At 34.4% G+C, this 19,621-nt stretch overlaps 1 protein-coding gene across 5 annotated transcripts in view; it reads right to left on the bottom strand.

The window, feature by feature from the left end:
- Nucleotides 1–4,681: 4,681 nt before the first annotated feature.
- The window catches only part of IBTK (inhibitor of Bruton tyrosine kinase), a 94,328-nt gene continuing 79,388 nt past the window's right edge, over nucleotides 4,682–19,621 (bottom strand). For all 5 annotated transcript variants that reach the window (XM_081530422.1, XM_081530424.1, XM_081530423.1 and 2 more), the window contains 4 exons: nucleotides 16,831–16,980; nucleotides 7,215–7,283; nucleotides 6,687–6,819; nucleotides 4,682–5,962 (listed from right to left, as the gene is read on the bottom strand). In XM_081530422.1, the coding sequence (XP_081386548.1) occupies nucleotides 5,831–5,962; nucleotides 6,687–6,819; nucleotides 7,215–7,283; nucleotides 16,831–16,980 (484 nt within the window). In that variant the 3' untranslated portion in view covers nucleotides 4,682–5,830. The remainder of the gene's footprint in view (nucleotides 5,963–6,686; nucleotides 6,820–7,214; nucleotides 7,284–16,830; nucleotides 16,981–19,621) is intronic.

The raw sequence follows: 19,621 nt of genomic DNA on the forward strand, positions 1-19,621 counted from the left end.
TGGAGACAATCTGAGAACCACTATTAGAGATTATCCAGTTTCTTCCCTGCAGTTTAGAAATAGAAAGCACTTCTCTCCTTTCCCACAAGTTTTACTTTGTACTGCTGCTTCCATCTTCATCCCCATTCTACAGTTATTTCCTCTTTTCCCAGCACCCTCTATAAGCACTGACTTCCCACCTCCTGTTGTCTGGATGCAGAGACTTCAATTTTTTAAAACACAAAACAAGTGCCCTATCTAACCATTATGTCTGTGTCTCATGCATCTATCTATTCACTGCCAAGTTTCTAAATGATATCCTGGAATCAAAACCTCTACATTCTGTTACTTTTCTCCATTACTTGGATCATCTCTAAATTAGTTAAGAGTCCTAGCAGGAAAAAGTACTCTCAACCTGGTAAACTATTGAAGGATTCTTTTATAAAGTGTGGTCGCAATGGATACTGGCAGTAACCTAGGCTGGAAACAATGGGAGATCTTTTGCCAGTCCTAGAATGGAATGCGTGAAGGCAAACAGAATCTGGAGAGAAAGTGCTGTGTGGAGAGTGAGCTACCTGAGGAGCTGTGACCTGCCTGAGACATACGGCCCATAGCAATACCATGGAGGTAAAGGGCAGGGGAAGAAAAAACTTTTTCCTCCTGTCAATAAGCCAGTATTTTGCTGGTGTTCTAAACTGGCTAATATAACCAGAAACCAGAGGTTCCCTAATCCTGGCTGGTAAAATCCTAGAGTTCAACCCTATTAAGACGTAGTAGTGGGAAGAAGAACAGAGAATGGGTCTGAGGTACAAATAGAATACGTCTAGAATCACCCACCCCTTTTTTTCTTCAGCATATATTCTTGTCCTTTATTTAGGCAACAAATTTATGTTCTCAATGTAAGAAACATACAGAGTCCCGAAGCTATCATTTCATAGAGGTTGATATCAATTTAGTCATACTCTTCTCATGAATACAATGGAACTTTCTCCAGGATAGATTATATATATGTTAGATGGTAAGACAGGTCTCAATAAATTTAAAGGACTGAAACAATACAAGATCCAAATTTAACAATTAAATTAGAAATCAACAATAAAAGGATATTGGGGGAAAATTCCCAAATATTTTGAAATTAAACAACATACTTTAAATAATCCTTGGTTCAAAAATGAAATCAAGAAGAAATCAGAAAATATTTTGAACTACAGAATGCAGCTAGAGCAGTGTTTACTGGCAAATTTATAGCTTTAAATGCCTATGTTTTAGAAAGAAGAAAGACCTTAAATCAATAATCTAAGTTTAAACATCTAGAGAAAGAAGAGCAAATTAAACCTAAAGCAAGCAGAAAAAGGGAAATAATAAAGATCAGGGTTGAAACCAAGGACGATGCAGGCACAACAGGGAAAGATCAAAAGGAACCACAAAGTTGGTTCTTTGAACAAAACAATAAAATTGATATGATCAAGGGAAAAAAGAAAAACAGACTACCAAAATCAAGAATGAAAGTGGGGACCTCACCACCAACTTTACATAATTTAAAAGGATTAGAAGTAAATGCTAGCAACAACTTTATGCCAACAAACTAGACAATTTAGATGAATTAGAAAAATTCCTAAACATAGAAATTATTGAAACTCACTCAAGATACAGAAAATCTCAATAGGTGTAAAACATGGAAAGAAAAAGAAACTGAATTAATAATTTAAAACCTTTCCACAAAATCCATATCCAAATTCCAGGACACATAGGAAAAAGGGACTACTTAGAACAATCTATGAGGCCATCATTAAACTAATTCTAAAGGTAGAAAAAAGAGCAAAAGAAAACCACAGACCAATATCATGAATTACAGGAACAAAAATCCTCCATGAAATACTCGCAAATCAAATCTAGCACCTCTTTTCCAAGGGGCTGTTAATGGTCCATTTCTTGACCTAGTGGTAAATCAGTAAGTTTTCAGACTATATTTTTCTCTTGTGCACTTATGTCTGTATAATGGTTCAAGTGTAATGATTTAAATACACACCAGGAAGAAAAGAGTGCCTAGTTCTATGCCTTCAAACTATAAGTAACAGTAAAAGATAAGGACTAACAGAAAAACAAAAATAATGGCAGAATATGACAAATTCCCTAAAAGGTATAAAGTGTTCAGAGGAAATGGGAACATAACTGATCCATGTGTGCTATTTTATTCTACTTTTTGAGGTGGTATGAGAAGGGAAAAACTTTATAAGAAAGATAGAATTAGGGTCATAGATGGGTAGAATTTCAATAGGTGAACAGGAAGAAAAATTTAGGTAGAAATATGCATGAAAAAACTTGAAGCCTATTTGGAAGAAACACCAGGTCAGGTTTGGCTCTACCACTATATATACATATAGATTAAAAAAAAAAAAAATCACTGGAAGCCCAAGATGAGCAAAGTACAGAGGGAGTAACTTAAGTTTTCAGAGCAGGAAAATATACTTTTGGGGGTATTATTTTGAAAGCTAAAGAGTTGAATGTCTTGGACCAGGAGAAAGAGAATAAGGTGGCAGTTAAGGGACTCTGGCAGTTAACTGGACCGCTTTCTCAACCTTTCAGGAGTTGGCGAGATCAAAACTACTCATGTTATTTGCCTTTTTCAATCTCAATCTTTCAAGTTTCCAGACACTACATGACTTTTGTTTTCATGCCAGATTAAATGTGGAAGTAGATATGAGAGTCTAGGGGTCCTCTATTAAACCAGGTGGTAAAGACCTAAACCTGAAATATTGAGTTACATATTTTTATATATGAAAATGTAAAACAAGCTCACTTGTGTAATTTTGTTTTTGTAAGTTACATTTTCATTAGAAATGTTATTTATGTTAGCATGTGTTGGTTTATGATTTTTTAATGAATTAAAATTTTACAGTCTGCTGTAACTTGCAATACATTATATGTGATAGATATGTAATCAATATAAATGAAAGTTGTTTGGGGTCCTCAAAAATTTTAATCATTATAAAGGGATCCTGACACCAAGAATTTTCAGAACGTTGAGAGACTTAGGACATACAACAGAGCAGTACTGATAAGAATGAAATGAAAAATATTAGATAAAAGATATTGCAGAGACAGAACTGATAGGAGTTGGACAGTAAATATAGGGGCAAAATGGTGAAAGAGACAAAGAATTCAAAAGTTCATGACTTAGGAGAATGACAGATTAAGAGAGAAGGAAATAAAAAAGATCAGAAAGTTGGGGAAAGGCAAAACTGACAAGAATTCAGCTTTGCCAAGTAACAACATGTAAGAAAATGAAGTATGTATAGGGTCTAAGATATAGTTTGGTGGTCATTTTCAAGCAAAAGATACACATAAACATTACCATGAATATCTTGGATCCTTATCCCCAGTTCCTTGGTGGAAGGTTGTGGTAGTTTCTTCTGAAAATAGCTCTTAAATTGATAATTCTGGAGGCTTCCAGATTATATTTATTTTCACTAAGTGTCTTTTAATATTTTCTTAGTCTTGGCTAAATTACTATAGACAATTAGAAAGAGGCAGTCTGGTGTAGCTGTAGGCAGACCAGACTGAAAAGACAGAATTCTCATTACTCCTTTTCTCTGGAGTTCACACTCTTTAATTTATACAATAAAAAGATACACAGTGTTGATCTACTAGGCTTCTTCAGATCTAAAATTTTATGAATCGGCTATCAATCCACTTCTCATGAGCTAAAAAATATACCCCAGCTTCCAGAAGAGTTATAGAACAAACCCAGGTATTAACTATTAAGTAGCAATACCTTTCTCAACTGACTGTAACTATTGTTGTTCCTTTTTACAATAAGTCCTAAATCCTAGTATTTTGTCAAAAAATATGACTATCTGTTTTGTAGACTTCTTGATCTTGCAAATTTTAAGCATATACTGCTCTGACACTTCTATCCCCAGCAATTCTCCATCCAGTCAACACCTTTCCAGGCTAAGGAGTTCTACACGTGTCGTCAATCTTAAAAACCTCTTCATCCCACTGATCCCTTAAATTGCCCACTTCTAGAGTTTTAAGACTTTCTCCAATTCATGAGATTAAAGATGAATTAATTATTGTAGGCTGAATAATGTTAGGGGAAAAAAACCCATTACTTCCCTAGGCTTTTTGGTCCCAATGTATCAGGTTGCTTTCATGCAATCATTTACGAATCAGTTTATAGCAGTGTTCACCTTTCATTTCAATAGCAAAAGAACTCTTTCCACCCCTGCCAAATGAAGTTTTATATAATACTCTACTATATAAAACAGGTCATAAAGTGCAATTACCCTAAATGGGGTTGGTAAAGACCTAAAACCCCAGAGACTTGGTCAGCCCCTGCCCCTCCTTCACATCCCATCCACTAAAGGCCCTTAGGGTGCTTCCCAGGCAGCAAGGAGCACACCAGGAAAATCATCACTTTATCGCATCTTTAAAGATACCATGATGCATGGAAGAATAAGAGGTTCAAATGCAGTAAAATTACTTCAGAAAATCTCTTTACAGCAACATCAATAACACATTACAAAAGTCGTTTCTTCTCAATTTACTCAAACGTACATAATATAAAACATTTCACAGATGCATTTTAGGAAAATTGCCCTTTTAAGTATTGGCTACAATATATGGTATTAAGAAGAATCACTGGTAATTCTTCCTATAATAGATGTCAGTAGAGTACAAGATATCAAACACACAACAGTGAAATGGATCAAGATTATTTTTTATTGCACATTTGCTTACAAGTTTGCTGCTTTGGGCGGAGCTAAAAAGCTCAAGTGTTGTTAATTTCAGCCATATTTCATCAACCTAATTACAGCAGTGATTTGCCTGTATGTTCCCCTAGGCTTATTATTTCCCACAAACATTAACCTTTGCAATTTGTCTAGGCGCCGGAGCAGATTTAACATTTGTTGTTTTAAAATTTTAACCACTCAAAAACAACACAAACAGCATACTGTAAAGAAAACAATGTTTCTGTCTGTTCATATAATCCAGGCTCAGAAAATTTAACTATGTAACATTGCAAAGGTAACTATAAACCAAACTTCTTCCACACTGTTCAATTCTTGTATGTATAATTAAGCATTTATTCTAGAAAATTTTAACACCTTTAGGAACTGATTCTTTCACAATTAGGCTTTTTATAAGGTCTCCTCTCCCTATCAAAAAACAATCCCCACAATGACTCCTAATTTTATCTTAGACTAAGCTGCTCAGAATAGTTTTATTTCCTTTCTACAATACTCCACAGATCAATGCAAAATGGAGAATGTGCTGTTCAAACTGAAATAATATGGCATTCAAACAGCTCAAGCTTTAAAAATCAGGCTAGAACCCAAAGCCTGATGAAAAAAGACATAAGAATGGGGACATAAAACTACTATAGCAAACACGAAATTTTGACCATTAACAGATCAGAAGTAATGGCTGATGCTCCTACTTTAAGCTCATCAATGCCACACTAAAAAAAAAAAAAAAAAAAAAAAAATTGGCAAAACTCTTCTAAATTATTTATCCCAAATGAAAGTTATTTTTATCCATCACTCTTACATTTTACACTTATATCACTCATATTTTCCTTTTAAGACTATTCAGAAGAAATAGTTCTACTTAAACTTAAGCTAGTAAGTTTTTCCTCTCACACATTTTTACATAAAAGGTTACTAAAATCACAATTCTGAAGAATTTCTTTTTAATCATACAAACATTATATACTTAAAATTCAGTAAAGAAATTATATCCTTTCATATTCTATCCAGAATGACCAAATTTATATGAACTCTTTTTCCACAGCATTTACTTGTAACAATCACAATTTATGAAACTTGTATCTCAACCCCATGGTGTACTAGCATCCATGCTTATTCCACATAGGTACCGCCAGTGGTCCCTGTGGTGTCCTTTCAACAATGACAAACTCATCAGGGTTGCCAAATGCTTCATAGAAAACCAACAAATCTTGTATTGCACGCTCCTCAATCTGAAAGGAGGAAGGGAAGAAAACTTGCTTTACTCTGAATTATCACTTTCTATGCCTGCAATATAGCACAATAGGTATCCTGCAAGGAGAAGGGCTGAGGCCTGAGCTAGAATAATCAGATACCCGCCTTTCCTTGATTTTAATCTTGAGCAGAAGGAAAAAGAAACTGAAGATAGCTGATGGAATCCATTCATTGCAATCTCTCATCCTGTGAGATACTTCCTGTTATTGTATGAGTTGTCTAGCTCTTTGAGCTCTTTAGGACAACGAAGAGTCTTGTCTGTTTCCTAAGCCTGGCTCTCTGGTTTTCAGCTAAGTCTATGGAATCTTAGTGTCTCTCAAATAAGTTCTGTTCTCCTTAAGTTAGCCTGGCTGGGTGTCTGTGGCTTACAACCCATGAACTCTGACTGATACAGAAGACAGGTGGAGAGCCAGGTAAGGCCAAGTTCTCTACTGGTCACTTTCAAAAACTAAAACAATCCTAAGCATCACCAGTGCTAAAAATATTAGCTTTACACAATTTAATTCTAAATTTATTATCCTGAATACCTTCAATTAATACTTGCTGAATGCTTCAGTTTTGTTTTACACTGCATTTACATTTTGATGTGCTAAATACCTGCACCTCTGCAAAGCAAACAAATAGAATTTTCTTAAGACCTAAGAATGAAATACAGTATCTAGTTCTTACCCTGAATTAAACCCAAACAGGCATGCTACTTACCTGAATCAAAGCCAAGGGCTTCTCTCGGCTTCTGATGAGAGCTGCTTCCTGCTGTAGCTCTTCTTCTACGATAGACGCGAAAGTGACCGGTGCTACCACAGAAGGAGCGGTCAGTGAGGAAGACAGCCAGGGACTGAAAGAATAGGAATAATGAGCTTTCAGTCATCTTGCCAAATTTCTGCACATCAAATCTCCCCTGAAATACTCTTTACCAGTGTTGCATTGTTTCCTCGTGACCTATAACTTAAGGGGACCTGGAAGCTTCTGCACTCAAACTTAACAGAATGACAAGGTGAGAAAGAGAAACAAGGAGAACTGATATTTTATTTGAATCAGCGTTGTAAGGTTTGGAAACACCAGAAAGTGGAATGGAGCAAAGCAATATAACAGAAAGATGACTCAAACTGTAGAGCAGAGAGTATTCAGATACTACATTTCTATTTGATACTTTCCTCAATTCTTAACCTTCTCTCCCAGTGCCAAACTAAGTCTAGCTTTGAGGTCCCAAAGCTGATCAATTAACCTTACTTGGGACTGTCTGGAAGTGGTACATCTGAAATGTTGCCTTCTCGTCCTGGGGAACCATGAGTAGAACATCTGCAAAACAAATGCCAAAACTGGAGATTAAAGCTTTTAGTAACATTAGTAAAACTGCTTATTAATAGAAATATAGAGGAGGAATTGCAAGGCTCTGACGCTAGACAAATTAATTTATGAAGTCAGACTTACCTTTGAAATTGTAAATAAAACAACAAAAATCTCTAGATAATTATACAATTATGTGTATAAAATACCATGGGGGAAGATCTTACAAGATATGGTGTCTGTTCTTCAGAAACAGAGTCGCAGATGTAGAAAACAAACTTTATGGTTACCAGGGGGGAAACGGGGTGGGCGAGGGATAAACTGGGAGACTGGGATTGATATCTACACTACTATATATAAAAGGGATAACCAAGAAGGACTTACTGTATAGCACAAGGAGCTTTACTTAATATTTTGTAATGACCTATATGGGAAAAGAATCTAAAAGAGTGGGTATATGTACAACCAATTCACTTTGCTGTATACCAGAATTAACACAATACTAAATCAACTACACTCCCCAAAAAAGGTCTGTTCCTTTCTAATAACATTCATACAGCCAGTTTTTATTAAAAAAACATACATTAGGAAATAGACAACTCTATGAAGAATGTTTTACATTAATAATATTTTATGAATAAAAGCAACAGATTAGCATGAAGTTTTAAAATATATAAAAACATGATAGTCAGCAGCCAAATTTTGTGAGTGACTATAATAGATAGTAAAAATATTGTGAGCAACAAAAATACAGAAAATGCTTTGATACCCCAGAGATTATAGATAGGACAGAAATTTGTTTTATTCAAGTACAGTTGACATACAATGTTAATTACTGCTTACTGCTGTTCAGCAAACTGACTCAGTTATACATATCTATACATTCAGTTTTTTAAAACCATTGTTTTCCATTATGGTTTTTCATAGGACACTGAATAGTTTTCTGTGCTATACAGTAGGACCTTGTTTATCCATTCTGGATGTAACAGCTTACATCTGCTAACCCCAACCTCTCACACCATCCTCCCCCGCATCCCCCTTCTCCTTGGGAACCACAAGTTTGTTCTCTATGTCTGAGAGTCTGTTTCTGTTTCGTGGATAGGTTCGTTTCTGTCATATTTTAGATTCCACATATAAGTGATGTGATATGTGATATTTCTCCTCTGTCTGATTTACTTCACTTAGTATGATAATCTCTAGGTCCATCCATGTTGCCGCAAATGGCATTACTTCCTTCTTTTTGATGGCTGAGTAGAATTCGGTTGTATCTATGTACCGTATCTTCTTTATCCTTTCCTCTGTAGATGGACATTTAGGTTGCGTCCGTGTCTTGGCTATTGTGAATAGTGCTGCTAGGAGCATAGGGGTGGCGTGTATTTTTTTGAATTACAGTTTTGTTCAGATATATGCCCAGGAGTGGGGTTGCTGTGGTAATTCTACTTTCAGTTTGCTGAGGAACCTCGATACAGGAGCCATACCAACTTACATTCCCACCGAAAGTGTAGGAGGATTTCCTTTATTCCACATCCTCTCCAGCATTTGTTATTTGTAGACCTTTTAATGACGGCCATTCTGGCTGGTATGAGGTGGCACCTCATTATAGTTTTTATTTGTATTTCTCTAATAATTAGCAGTATTGAGCATCCTTTTGTGTGCCTACTGGCCATCTGTATGTCTTGCCCATTTTTATCTTGTTGAGTTTTATGAGTTGTTTATATATTTTGGAAATTAAGTCCTTGTCAGTTGCATAGTTTGCAAATATTTTCTCCCATTTCATAGGTGATCTTTTCATTTTGTTCATGGTTTCCTTTGCTGTGCATGGGGTTTATTTTTGTTTTTACTTCTACTGCTTTGGGAGACTGACTTAAAACATTGGTATGTTTATGTCAGAAAATGTCTTGCCTAAATTCTCTTCTAGGAGTTTTATGGTATAGTGTCTTATGTTCAAGTCTTTAATAAGTCATTTTGAGTTTATTTTTGTATATTTTTGTATATGGTGAGAGGGTGTGTTCTAACTTCACTGATTCACATGTGGCTGATAAAACAGAAATTTAAAACACACTAAGAACTCACAAACTGGATGAGGAACCAAGATATAAAATGACATAACAGAAAAGAATTTAAGAAAACAAACTTAAAGGTCTACTGACTGTAAAGACTAAAACAACCAAAAAGATTTGGTCATCTGAGAAGTCCTCACCGAGAAGACAATAAAAAGGGTATAGAATGAGGGAAGTAAGAAGCATTCCTGTAAGGAAAAAAATGAACAAAGGAACTATGAGAGAGTCCTAGTTGTGGAATTTTATGCTTAGAAAGACACCTAGAAATTACTTAATCAATTGTCCTCTTTCAGCAATAAGCAAATTTAGGTCTAGATGGGCTTTACAACAGAAAGTCAAACAGAGAATGAATAAACGGGGCCTAAAATACTGACTTTCTGATTCATTTATGCACATTTATTGGGTTTATGTCAGTAATATGGTACTGAAAATCAGGTTAAAACCCAGTTCTCTTCACTCTGGTAAAAGAGATTTTTTAAAGGTATTTAAGTAATGATAAAGCAATGTGAGAGTAGACAATTGATATTTACCTCAATATGTACCAAGTTCTATGGATTCAGGGGAGAAATTACATAATATGGAGAAGGGTGTATACACTATTGGCTTCACTGAGGAAATGACATTAAAGCTGAGGAGAATGGCCCTGAGATGCAGTTTGGTCGTACAAATACATGGAACAGTTCAAGACTGTCGGATTAAGTAAAGGTAGGTTGTTCCCTTCAAAAAACTGAATGACTGGATTAAGAGATTAAGAGGGAAATAAAGTTAAAATGAAACAGTAGGGTCAGAGTACAAATGCACTAAGAACTAAAAATGTTAAACCTGATGTGTGTGCGCAAACAAATTTACTGAGTCTGTTTTCATATACATTATCTCATCTAATCTTTCTAATACTCTGAAGAAAGCATGTATTGTTCCTATTATATTGATTAGGAAACTATTAAAAATACTCAAAGAATATTTGATAATTTGCCTGATTAGCAAATAGGGTAAATGGTAAAGACAGAATTCAAACCCAGGCTTTTTTCACTCAAAATACAGAGCATTTTCCATACACTGTAGCACAGAATACAGTCCATTACAAGTATCGTCTAATTCTTTAAGGACTGGTTCAAATATCACCTTTTCTCTCTGCAAACAGAACTGAATATAAGGACTAAAGTATCTTGTATAGGTCTTGTTAAAGCCAAGCAATCAGAACTTACTTAACATTATATAATTTATAAAGTACTTTCATATGAATTACCTGATATAATCCTTCTAACAAACCCATATGATAGGCATTACTGTTCTCATTTCAGAAAGGTTCACAGTGGACTGCTGTAAGAATTATACCCAACTCAAATCTGTTTTGTAAGATGTTAGAATTTTTTTCATTAATGATTTTCCAATGGATAACGTCATTAACTATAAATTTACTCAAACATCTTTATCAAAGTTTCATTTTAGAATGAAGTAAAATTGCTAAACAGAGCTATGACTAAACAAATACAAAAAGAGTGTAAGCTTTCCAATAATAAATAACAGCATTATTAAGCCTCAGGTATTTGCAGCATAGAAACAGACATCCCAACAGATAATCTTATAAAATTTAGCCTTCTGGAAATGAAAGCAACATAAAAGGGCTGGCTAAAGTCTTTCAAAGATTTTTGTTCAAACTGAAGAACATTAATCTTGCCAAATTTAGACTTCAAGAGAAAAACTTACTTTTTGCTCACATGGTTGAAAACTATTACAAATAATTTTGTATTATTGCAATTACAAAGATTTTATATAAAATTAGAGCTGATATAATGATTTTGGCTCACATGTAATTTTCCTTACTAATTAGAAATGCAAGATCACATTTTCTGCCTAGAAGCACATAAAGGGGGTATTTAAGTGAAAGGAAACACATTAAAATGTAAAAGAACACGGAAGTAACAATAAACAAACAAAAAGTACATAAACCTCTCTTTTCACATAAGTAAGTAACTTTGCCATTCTTTTATAAGCTCCCTAGCCTGGGGGTGGCGGATAATCACATTTTCTACAATTAAGACAAGAATGTATTATTTGTGGAATGTCCTAAGATGAGCCCTCCATCCCTGCCACTGAGTCCCTAAAGTGTTCCTGTCTTCTTGCTTTAATTCCCACTATTTCCTCTGTTTATACTGCCCTTTCTCATCTCTTCCTTTAAAAATCCCATAAATATATGGCCATTTGACCATTATGTTAATATAAATAATCATTTAAATATATAGCCATAAATATAATGATCAAAATATTTGAGATTGAATAGGAAAAGTGTTTATGAACTCATGCTCAAACTTTTCCTCTTCAATGAAGTTTTTCTGGACAGCTCTAGCCCATGGTCATTTTCCCTTCTCTGAACCATTCATACAGCATATAGTCATATATTGCTGTGTGACTTCTTGAACACTGTTATATTAACACTGTATTTTTGTTCTGTCTGTTAACTTCCATGTATGCATGTTTAGACTTACCAACCAGATTTCAAACATATTTCAGGCTGGGTCTGTGTATTATACTTTTATATATAAACCCAAGAGAGGCCAGCAGAATACGTATATCAAATGTCCCATAATCTGGTGAATTAATATTCTACTTTATCTGTTATATTGTATTATTTCCTTAAATACAGCTCTCTTATGGTAACATATTTTCTATGATGAAATTAGAATTGAAATCAAAGCTGTTTTCTTTCTCAGTGACCAGAAGACAAAGAACTATTTAAAACATTAACTTCCACTTGCCAAATACCCAAGCTATGGATAGCAAGATACTATCATACACTCCTTTAATTAAAATGTCTAAAGCACTATAACATCACACACCACTTTTCACAATTAATAGCCTGATGTTATAGCACACCCTAGTGATCAACTATGAAACCACACATCCTTAATATTTTGAAAGATGAACAGTATCTATCCAAAGAAAATTAGAAAATTTTTAAAATACATTCAATACTTAAAATATAAAAATGCTACAAAAACAATCTTAACATCCACACCTTGACATTTATACATCCAAGGCAAACAATATAGCTCATTACATTAAAAACAAATGCTACTTGAAATAAGAGCTACAATTTTGTTTCATTTATTCTTCCTCTCATTCACCAGATGCTCACTGAATACCTACTACCTATTAGGCAACATTCTAATCAATGATAAGTAAAGATCAATCTTCCTTGCTCTCACTGAACATACAGCTGAATACAGACATTAAAAGACTAGTATTTGAAAACACTGGGCTTCCCTGGTGGCTCAGCAGTAAAGAATCCGCCTGCCAATATACAGCAGACAGAGAACAGTTTGATCCCTGGGTCAGGAAGATCCCCTGGAGAAGGAAATGGCAACCCACTCCAATATTCTTGCTTGGGAAATCCCATGGACACAGGAGCTTGGTGGGCTACAATCCACGGGGTCACAAGAGTCAGACACAACTCAGCGACTAAACAACAATTAGAAACGGTAAACAAAGAATCACAGCAATAGTAAGTTTTCGATAGTTGCCATGTTATCCATAGGAATACATTGCTAGTCCCCTAGTGGATGCCTGAAACTGCGGATAGTACTGAACCTTATACACACTATGTTTTTTCCCTATACATACATACCTATGGTAAAGTTTAATTTCTGAATTAGCACAGTAAGAAAGTTACAATAATAGAACAATTATATAACAATATAGTGTATAAAAGTTATGTGAATGTGGTCTCTGGCTCTTTCAAAATATCTTATAGAAACATAATGTGTTTTACTTCAATTTTCTCAAGTATGATAGCAAAACTAGCATGAATTTTTCCTTCTTTATAGTTTCATGGGTAGAAGATTCATTTATAACATAATCTTAGCACCCTAAAAATACAATTTTTTTCCCCTCTCCTTATTAGGTTGAGACCTTTCCACTTTTTTTTTTTTCACTTAAAGGAAGCTTTCACTTAAATGGCTTCTCTTTGGCATATTTGAATTGTCAACATCACAACTCTTGTGCTTTGGGGCTGTTATTAAGTAAAATAAATATTACTTGAACATAAGCATCGTGAAACCCCAACAACTGATCTGATAACTGAGATGGCTACTGAGTGACTAACGGGCAGGGTACACTGGACAAAGGGATGATTCCTGTCCTAGGTAAAATGATCAGGATGGAGAGATTTCAGCACGCTACTCCGAACAGTGCAGAATTTAAAACTAAAAAAATTGTTTATTTCTGAAATTTTCCATTGACTATTTTCACACTACAGCTCACAGCAGGTAACCAAAACCATGTAGAGGAAAACCACAGACAAGGGGGCACTACTCAAACTGTGGTAAATGCGATAAGTGAGAAGAGCTATGAAGGCCTGTAACAGGAAACTGACCCAGTAAGAGAAGTCAGGCTTCTTCAAACAATCTGAACAGAGACTGGAAGAAGTCAGTCAACAAGTCAAAAGGCAGTTAAGTGGGAAGAAGTAACTGGCATTTGAGAAACTACAAGGTCAAGGCTAAAATACAGAGATCATGTTAAAATCTAAAGAGGTTGACAGGAGGTAGATTGTATCAGCCTTGGAGACCATATAAGAATTCTAGCTTTTATCCTACAAGGTAAGATTTGCATTTAAAAATACACAAACACTAGCCAAATATGCTGTAGAGAAGGACAAAAGGCCATGGCAAGACTTAGGAGGCTTACTCAGATGGCCCAGGTAAAAGATTACAGTAGTCTAAATGAGGGTGGTGGCAGTGGAGATAGTTTAATACACAAATGGATATAACACTGAAGAGATAACTGGCATGTCCTGCTGACAGACTGGACACTGCTGAGGAAGATGGTCATGTAAAACTTGTGAATGACATTTACTGAGGAAATCAAGAATAGGCTGGGTTTATGTTTTGCCTGTATTTTTGCTTTTATGAGAAGGCTATGAGGAAAATGTTCAGTTTGGTTTGGGACATAAAAGTTTAAGGTATTTCTGAACATTCAAATAGGATGGCAATATCAAAGAAGGCAGATGGAGACCTAAGTCTGAAGATCATTTGACAGATGTGGACAGGCAATTTAACTTTGAGTCTTTCATATACAGCTGATAACTGAACAGAGAAACTCATGAAACAACACAGGAGAAACATAAGTGAAATGAGAAGATAACCTATAAGTGAACTTCAAGTATGAGTCATATAAAAAGCCCATGGTGTTGGCAATACGGAGGCTACTTCCGAATTTAGCCTGAACTGTTTCAGTTTAGTTGTGGGATTGGAAGCCAGAATAATAAGTAAGTGGGCGATGACAGATCTTTTGGCTGTGAAGGAAGCAGGGAATTGGGAACAACACGACAATTCTAGAAGAAAGTGAGGAGGCGGAGTGAGGTATTGACTTCCCTTGCTACCCCTCCACCCCCCGCCAATCCACATGTGAGACACCTGTGCATATTCAAAACCAAATGGGAAGAATTTACTTGAAAACATTGAACATCCATAAGAAAAAGAAGAGAGTTAATAATTTAAGCCTTCATTAGTGGAAATGGGTTAAGATATAAGTACAGGTATAAATCGAACCCGCGTCTCTTAGGTCTCCTGCATTAGCAGGCAGATTCTTTACCGCTGAGCCACCAGGGAAGCCCATAATGACTTATTTAGAAGATCCTAATTGAAATAAATGGGCTTCCCTGGTGGTTCAGTGGTAAAGAATCCGCCTGCCAATGCAGGAGACTTGGATTCAATCCCTGGGTCGGGAAGATCCTCTGGAGGAGGGCATGGCAATCCACTCCAGTATTCTCGCCTGGAGAATCCCATGGACAGAGGAGCCTGGCAGACTACATACAGTCCATGGGGTCGCAAGAGTCAGACATAATTTTGGAACCAAGCAACAGTGAAAATAAATACAATGAAAACATGAGAAATAAGTTGAATACTGAGTTTGATAAACTTCCTCTTCATAATGTGTTGTCACTTTTGTGTAAGGTTGGTCTTCTCTTTTGGACTAAGTTCTGTATGAGCAGGGGCTATGTTAATTTTGTTCACCATTGTAACTCTAGTATCTACTATAATGTCTGCTACACATCAGCTAATATTTGTTAATATTAAGACATCTTACTTTGTACCCAGTTTGTATTTATGAGCCTATCACAATAGTTTTAATATTCTCCCTTAATAGTAAGTAAACATTATATAAAAAGGCTTATCTGTTTTACACGTTAGAGTTTGATTTAAGATTTTTGTTTTAAAATAACATTACACTGCCAAAAGTATTTGAAAAGTTAGAGACAGATCACGACTTCTGCCAAAAGTATTTGAAAAGTTAAGAGACAGATCACGACTTCTTTAGATCCTTCCTAATCTGATTTTCTGTACTCTAAGTAAATGGCTCAAATAAATATACATATCTATAACAAGAAAGCCAGTTACAAAAACAACAAAACTATATTTAAACAGTTCATCTAAACCTGCACTTTTCAGTGTTGTCAGAAGACCTTGACATTCCTCAGGAGCTGCTTATAGGACAGATAAAGTGACAGTAAAGTAGTATGGTTCCTAGACCCCTCTCTTCGCTCTAGTCAGAGAAGTTTGTATTACCTGTTTGATATAACTGGATGAAAGATTTGATTTTTAAAAAGGAGTTGGGTGGGGTGGGGGGGTCGGGATCTGACAGTGAAAAACTGTTTAATGATTATGAAAAACAAAATTATTAATCTGGTCACAGCTAACATTTTTAATTACATTTTTATTTTGTCTAAAACATTCTAGGGAGTATAATATATAGGAGATGTCGTATTAGCAGAAATAGGGTAAAAAGAAAACTCCATTTAGTCAACCTACTTGAACAGTTTTTCCTTCCAACATTGGCCTATCTAATGCACCAAGAATGTTTGTTCCCTTTTGAACAATAATTAAAAGAGAATTTACATACCATGGTGGGGAAATTTTTTAAAATACCACTTTTAATCTATGTTTAGGTTTTCATGTAGGCATTTATAATATGAAACATCTTTTTAAAATACATTGGTCTTTGACTACCAATATCACAAACAACTAGAGAAAAAGATGGAAATACCTAAACAGGCTCAAAAAAATTTAGATGCATCTCAAAATGTATGCTAAATAAAAGACAGATTTTTTAAAAAGCATGTGCTGAATGATTCCACTGATATAACAGAACTACAGAATATAAAAGTTAATCTATAATGACAGAATCAGGTTAGTAGTTGCAAGAAGACAGGATGGGGAAGGACTGTAAAGGGGCATGAAGAAACTTCTGAGAATGGTGGTTAATATTCACTGGCCTGAAAACCTGGGGATGATGGTTTCACAAAGGTATACATATGCCAAACTACACATTGTATACTTTAAATACATATAGTTTACTATAAGCCAATTATCAAAATATATCTTAAACATGTTAATTATGAATGTAAAAAGAATGTATAAAAACCTACCTTATAAATTTTTAAAGATTATTTCAGAACACAGAACCACTATAAGAGCATTTAAAGGTAGGAAAATGTTTATTACCTTACAACTTTTGAAGACTGAGAATTTTCAATTCCTTTAAAACAAACTTTTTTGACATGATCTCCTGAGCTCTGGCCAATAACAGATTTTTTTTCTTCTACTAAGAAATCCCGGAATGACTTGGATGAAACTGAATGTTGAGAAGATACCCTGTAGAAAGACAACAAAGATTGTGGAAAAACATTCATTTTTCTTAAAAGGCTGTTGCTGGAAGTGACAAGGGGACAATGAAGTGAATACATACCAAAAATTTTAGTGATATAATTACAGTTTTCAATGTGAAGTTGGATTTTTGCTGTCAGTTATAGACTAATCAAAACTGTGATAAGAAAAAAACTATCAATGGAGATCAACATGGGTGATAGCCCAGATACTGAAATTTGCAATACTTTTAAAAACAGTATTATAACTATGCCTCAGGTAACAACAAAAAATATGGTTAGAATAAATAAGTAAGCTCAGCAGAGGAAAAGTATCTATGAAAAAGAAGAAAACAGAAATTCAAAGACTTTAATATTCAACAACAAAATTCACTGGAGGGGTGTAACAGCAAGATTGGAAAAGTCTAAACTTGAAGATAAATTTTTTCAATCTTTTCTTCTGATTAAAAATGTTTTATTGATTTAAGTCAGTCATGGTGACTTAAGGTAATATTAAATGTAACTGGAGACCCAGAAGGATAGGAGATAGGGCAGATAAAAATATCCAAAGAAACAATGGCCATCTCCAAATTTGGTGAAACCCATAATGTGAAAGAACTCAAGAATTTTAGCCAACCCCAAAGAAGAAAAATGTAAAAAAGAACATACTTAGACACATAGTGGGCAAACTGCTAAAAATCAGAGATCAAAAAAGAAATCTTAAAAGCAGCCACAGAAATCCAACACAGTATGAAAACACCTGGCTTATTTATTAGAAATGAAAGTCAAAAGAGAAACGATATCTTTAATGTTAAGGGGGGGGGGGAGTCCCTCCACTTAATTGCATTAAAAAAAGCGCATTAACCAAGCTAAGCCATAATGGATTCCTGACCCAAAGGACCATAAACACTGGTTGTTTTAAGCTACTGTTTAAGGTAACTGGTTACAAAGCAATAGATAGTACAAGATAACAATTTCAAAGTACAATAAAGAAATATTATAAATATGCAAATAAATTTGACAATTTACAAGAAATGGACATACCCTAATCAAAGATAACAAAAAAGAAAATCTGTACAGACCTGTATCTAAAAAACTGAATTAATCCCATCAGCTTTTTATTGTAGAAACTAACAAATTGATTCTAAAATTTATGAGAATATAAAAACCTAGATTAGCCTGTCTTAAAAAAGAAATACAAAACTGGAAGAAGATAAAACAAGTTACTGTAATCAAGACAGTGTGGTATTGACATAATTATTAACAGATCAATGGAACAGATTAGAGAACTCAGTAATAGACTCTCATGTGATAGTCACTTTACTTTCAATAATGGAATTGTCAAAGCAAACAAGTGGGGAAAGTGTTTTTTATAGAAGAAAATAAAAAGACCTTTATTTCACACCATACCCCCCAAATTATTTCAAGATGAATTATAGACTTAATGTAAAAGCTAAATGTCCCAGAAGAAAACAGATTATCTTCATAACTTGGTGGCAAGCAAAGGTTTCCTTGGACATAAACAGCAATAAGCATCAAATCAAGGAATGATAAATTAGACTTAACCAAATCAAAAACTTCTGCTCATTAGAAGATATCATTAAGAAAACAAAAAATACTTGTAAAACATACATCTGACAAAGAACTTTTTTTTTTTTTTTTGGACAAGCCAAATCTAAGATTTATATAAATGTGATCAAAATTAAAAATAGAAAAAATAATTCTGAATAAAAAGAACAAAATCAGAGAAACTGCATTATCTGATTTTAATATTTATAAAAGTTATCAACAAGTCAGTCTATATGGACATAAACACAAGCATGTAAGTCATATGGAACTGAGTGGAATCCAGAATTAGACCCACACATACATAGTCAACTGAGTTCCACCAAAACTGTCAAGTAATAAAATAGAGCAAGGACAATCTTTTCAATAAGGTCTGCTGGAACAACTAGATATCTGCATGAGGAAATAAACAAAACCCTTGCCCTGTACCTTACCCACATACAAAGAGACACTTAATCACAAAAGCTAAACTAAGGAAACATCTACATCAAAACAAAAAATGTTTATAACCCTAGTCAAAGACATGGAGATACTAATACCATCTCCATCCTTATAAAGATTGTTGTGGATCGAATGTCAACTTATGGTAAAATATTTAACAGTACCTGATACACAGAAATGCTATGTAAGTCTGTTACTATTCACAATTTTCACATTTAACAAAATTTGCTTAAAGAGAAAAAGAAGACAATGAGAACACAAATTCTGATATGAAGAAATATAGTCAATTAACAGGCATAATATCTTTCCTTCCTAAAGTCTGACTTAGAAAAATTAATCCAGAAATGTAACTTTTTAGCTATTAATCCTAAGCATCATTTTTAGAAATCCTTAATTAGTCAATATTATGAATAATAATATAAAAAACTTCCTAGTCAAATATTAATTTAATCTATTTCATTTCCTCAGGAAAAAGGTGAACACAAATGCTAACCAGTTAATTCCTCCCAAAACTAAATTCATACTTTGAAGAAATCATAAAATCTACACCAGATTAAATTCATAAACTATTTGGGGTTCCCCATAAAAGATTAGCAAAGCCTTCTAAAATCCTATTATCTTATATGAATTCAGGAATTCAGTTC

Source organism: Giraffa tippelskirchi, chromosome 9 (assembly GCF_054371585.1).
Source record: "Giraffa tippelskirchi isolate mGirTip1 chromosome 9, T2T-mGirTip1v1.2.pri, whole genome shotgun sequence".
Taxonomy (NCBI): Eukaryota; Metazoa; Chordata; class Mammalia; order Artiodactyla; family Giraffidae; genus Giraffa; species Giraffa tippelskirchi.